The sequence below is a fragment of the Camellia sinensis genome, chromosome 8 (assembly GCF_055761805.1).
Source record: "Camellia sinensis isolate YWXY chromosome 8, ASM5576180v1, whole genome shotgun sequence".
NCBI lineage: Eukaryota > Viridiplantae > Streptophyta > Magnoliopsida > Ericales > Theaceae > Camellia > Camellia sinensis.
Window position 1 is genome coordinate 198,627,581 of NC_138968.1, and position 4,087 is coordinate 198,631,667.

The following is a 4,087-nucleotide window of genomic DNA, read 5'->3' on the forward strand; positions in this document are numbered from 1 at the left end:
TCAGAAACAACAGAAACCACTTATATTTCTTCAAGACTCAGCCACTGATCACATGCAGCAGAACATGATCTCATTGTATTGAATTTGCCCACAAAGAAAATTGGTTGAAACTATTAAAAAAAAGACATTAAACTCTTCTGAGACAGTAGGTATTCACCTTTATGGATATTTAAAGAAATAAATTCCATTTACTATGAGTTAGGTGTATATATAAATGAAATGCTTCAATAGATATGCATGTCATAGATTAGCTTTTCATGAAAAACCCATAAGATAAAACACAAACCTTTGACAAAAAATTTCTGTAGATGCATGGCTCATTTAAGGCATTTATTGGGGTACAGAATTAAACACAACTCTCTCACATGAAATGGATTCCACTCTCACCCCAGGGGAGAGAGTCGCATCCAGTTCTATGATCATATTCTGGGCATGTGAAACAATTGTTTACATACAACACAACTATGAAGATGAAGAAAAATACAACCAATATGCTAAAGCATCAATAAAATAGCCACTTCTACTATATTGTGCCAATTTTAGTTTTCAATGGCTGAAAGATAAATCGACCTTAATAGTAGACCTAATTTCCACAATAAAAGAGCTATGTTTTCGATCACATTGATGAGAAGAATTTCAACATGACTACTATCACAGCAATTACTGAAATGATTTAGAGAAAAGCCATAAAACTGAGCTTTACTATTTCCAGTAGAGTACACCAGCCCGTATATATTGCATTCTTTCACTTACAAAACTATCTTCTATCATTTACAAAAATCAAACTAATTGAATTCAAGCATAAATGACCCTCAACTTCTCATATTGATATATTAAGATCGATACGGGGCTTCTTTGTCATAACCGGTGACGGAACAATCGTATTACACCGAGGGCACTTAGGGTTGTTTTTCGATATCAGCACATAAAGCAAGCAACTCGGGCAGCCAGCAGCAAATGATGACAATGATGATAATTTCCCCTCGTAATCCATTTTGGTTTTTTTTATTGAAGATGATGAATTTGAAGGCGGGGACAATGATTTTGACATAGATATTGATCTCTTCTTGATTGTTTCTTTCTCTGCTCTTTCAAGTGCGGATTTTACTTTATCAAGAGTGCATACGCTTTGGTAATTTGATGATGATGAAACGAGCTTTAGGTCTAAGTTGGTGTCGTCAAAGAGGTTTAGTGGCTGTTTTGACAATGGAGGGAAGTTTAGATCTTGAAGCTTTGGAACTGTTTCATTGGACTGGTGATTATGGTCTGATGATACAGACGAAGTGTTTGGAGAGTTGCATCTTTGGAGGTAAACTTTTCCGGACTGTAATCATAAAAATAATTATGAGTCAAAAAAAGATAATAAAAATTAGAATAAATAAAATTAGAATAAATGGTTTTGATAATTACACAAAATTGTGTAGTTAAAGTAAGGGGGAGAAGTTAAAAAGATTTTATTATCATCAATACAAACAAAGCATTAATTGCTAAAGACAATACAGGGATTAATTGTTCTGTTTCTGAAGAATTTGGAAGATAGAGATTGATAAGCCAAGAGAGACCCGAATAAATGATCATACAAACAAATCCTAAAGATGATCATATGGATTTTTAAGTTAACAAGAATGTAAGGCCTCGTTTGGGAGGGACTTTGGGGCTTGCCCAGAGGCCTTACTGTGCAGTCAAATGGGCCCATTTCAAAGGAGAAATGTTACATACCTTAAAAGTTTTATCAAAATTTTTACCAAATGTCTTATATATGTGAGTCTCACACCCATATGTGAGACATTTGGTAGAAATTTTGATAGAACTTTTGGAATCTCTAATATTTTTTATTACAATGCCCATTTTGATAATCCGACCCGTTCATATTTTAAAATATACCAAGTATAATATACCAGAAAAAAATCAAGTTAATCAGATATCATTAACTCTTTCATCCACTCACATTTATATTTATTTTAATACTTTAAATCACAATTGTTATTTATTTTTAAATATACAAATGTGAATAGATGAAAGGGTTAACGATATCCGATAAATTTAATTTTTTACAAGTATACTCTACTCAATATACTCTAAAATGTGAACGGTTCGAATCATAACGTTGAAATGGATCCATTTGACTGCACAGCAGTGGCTGCTGTGTCCCTTGCACGGCAATCACTCCAAATTCCGTTTAAGAACTACATATATTAGTCAAAAAAGTCATTATATATATTTATTTTTCTACACATCTTTTTATGAAGAGTTAAAAAATTATTAAAATAATATCTTTTCAAATGAGGCCTAATAATATGATGGAACACACACAATTTCCATAAAATTCTCTCTTTTTAGAGCAGAAATAATATTTGAAAATTCAAACTTTTTGTCAAACTAATTTCAAATTTTTCAAAATAAATTTCCAACGAAAGTCAAAACAATAAAAATAAGGAGATATCTTGTCGTTCGCAATCAATGAATTCATAAAGAGAAAAAAGATACACAAATTTCATGGCATTCAATCTATTTAAAGGCGTTTTTATCCCAAAATAATAAATAAATAAACAAATAAACAAATAAATATATAAAAGTTCATAAAAAAGACACAGAGAGAGAAGACAAAGAGATACAACAAAAGATCAAAGAGGGAAAGTTGACAAATTAATGATGATAAAAACAACTGTTGAAGGTATTAACAAATTTATTGTTGCATTTGAATTAATGAGCAATAAATTGTCGTAAAATACATATCATCACAAATTCTGAATCCAATTGTAAATTATGAATCAAAATTAAAACAAATTAAATTCAAAAACTAGGTCAAACAGAGAATCCGAGTAGTAAACACCCAGAATTGAAACGATAAAACAATAATTATATTCATGGAGAAGGAGAGAAAATCAAACACTTGGAAAAATGGATTATGAATTAGAGCATAGGCATTAACACAAAAATGTTTTAAAAAATCCTTGTTTTTCTCTTCTTGGTCATGAGGGTTTTCAAATAACCAAACAAGAAAATCAAAATTAAGAGAGGGTGGAATTGTAAAAAAAAAAAAAAAAAACCCACCTTTAAGTCGAGACGCTTTTCCCAGCCGGAAGGGACTTGCAAGTCGAGGTCCAATTCTGTGGAGTCAAGAGTACAACACCCACCAAGCAAGTCCTGAGTAATCAGCACCGTTGATTTCCCGCCGCCGGAGTCGTTGACCACCGGCTGATCCTCCGTGTAGCCGTTCATTATCCGAACCAGAGTGCTTACGTCGGCCGCCATTCCTCACAAAGAGAGGAATTGGATGAGACGAATTGAGAAGAAGAAGACGAAGAAGATGGAAAGAGAGAGAGTTGAAATGAAGGGTGAAAAAGGATGGAATTTATAGGGATAGGAGTTATTGAGTAAATGGGAGTTGGGTTGTATGAATAGAGGGTATAATATAGAAGATAATAATGGCAATTATTATTTTGAATTTTTAAAAAATGCTAATAAATAATAAATTTTCATAGTGATATTAAAGTATTGTAAACAATATTAAATGGGTAATTAATGAGAGAAGAGTTATAAATATCATATGGAAGGAGGTGGTGTGGTGGTAGGGAGAGGAATGGAAGAATTCAAGGGAAAGAGGAGGAAATGAGGGGGCCGTCAGTAATGGCGGCATTAAATGCTCTTAAGGACAGCTGTGCTTTTATTGCACGCTCACTCTCCCTATCCCTCAATCTCTATCGGAATCAAACTCTCTTTGCCTTTCTTACATACCCCTAAGCTAACCCCACCTATCATTAATCAATGATTTTTAAAATAGGGTAATTGTTAATACTCTGTTATATTCTCTATATTTCGCTTTAAATTGTACTTAAAATATATCAATTTAATCTTGTTAAATAATATTTATAATTTATCAATTTGAAACAACCCCCCCTCTCTATATATTTCGCTTTAAATTGTACTTAAAATATATCAATTTAATCTTGTTAAATAATATTTATAATTTATCAATTTGAAAACCCTACCCGCAAAACAAAAGATTCAACTTGTTTGGTTCTGATTTTCAAAAAATAATTTTTAGAAAATTTTAAGTAGCGTTTGGTAGAATTTTAGAATTATA

At 32.0% G+C, this 4,087-nt stretch overlaps 1 protein-coding gene across 1 annotated transcript; it reads right to left on the reverse strand.

Annotated features, from left to right (window-relative positions):
- Positions 1-672: 672 nt before the first annotated feature.
- Positions 673-3,732, reverse strand: LOC114307478 (filamentous hemagglutinin transporter). Its single transcript, XM_028252878.2, has 2 exons — positions 3,055-3,732; positions 673-1,324 (listed from the first exon to the last, which is right to left on the reverse strand). The coding sequence occupies exons 1-2, from the start codon at positions 3,253-3,255 to the stop codon at positions 821-823; spliced, it is 705 nt and encodes a 234-aa protein (XP_028108679.1). The 5' UTR covers positions 3,256-3,732; the 3' UTR covers positions 673-820.
- Between the last annotated feature and the right edge of the window lie 355 nt (positions 3,733-4,087).

What these genes read in the sequence shown, in the direction of transcription:
- LOC114307478 (XM_028252878.2), bottom strand. Translation starts at nt 3,255, where the DNA reads ATGGCGGCCGACGTAAGCACTCTGGTTCGGATAATGAACGGCTACACG. An exon ending in AAAAGCGTCTCGACTTAAAG is followed by an intron (nt 1,325 to 3,054) that starts GTGGGTTTTTTT and finishes TTATGATTACAG; the next exon opens with TCCGGAAAAGTTTACCTCCA.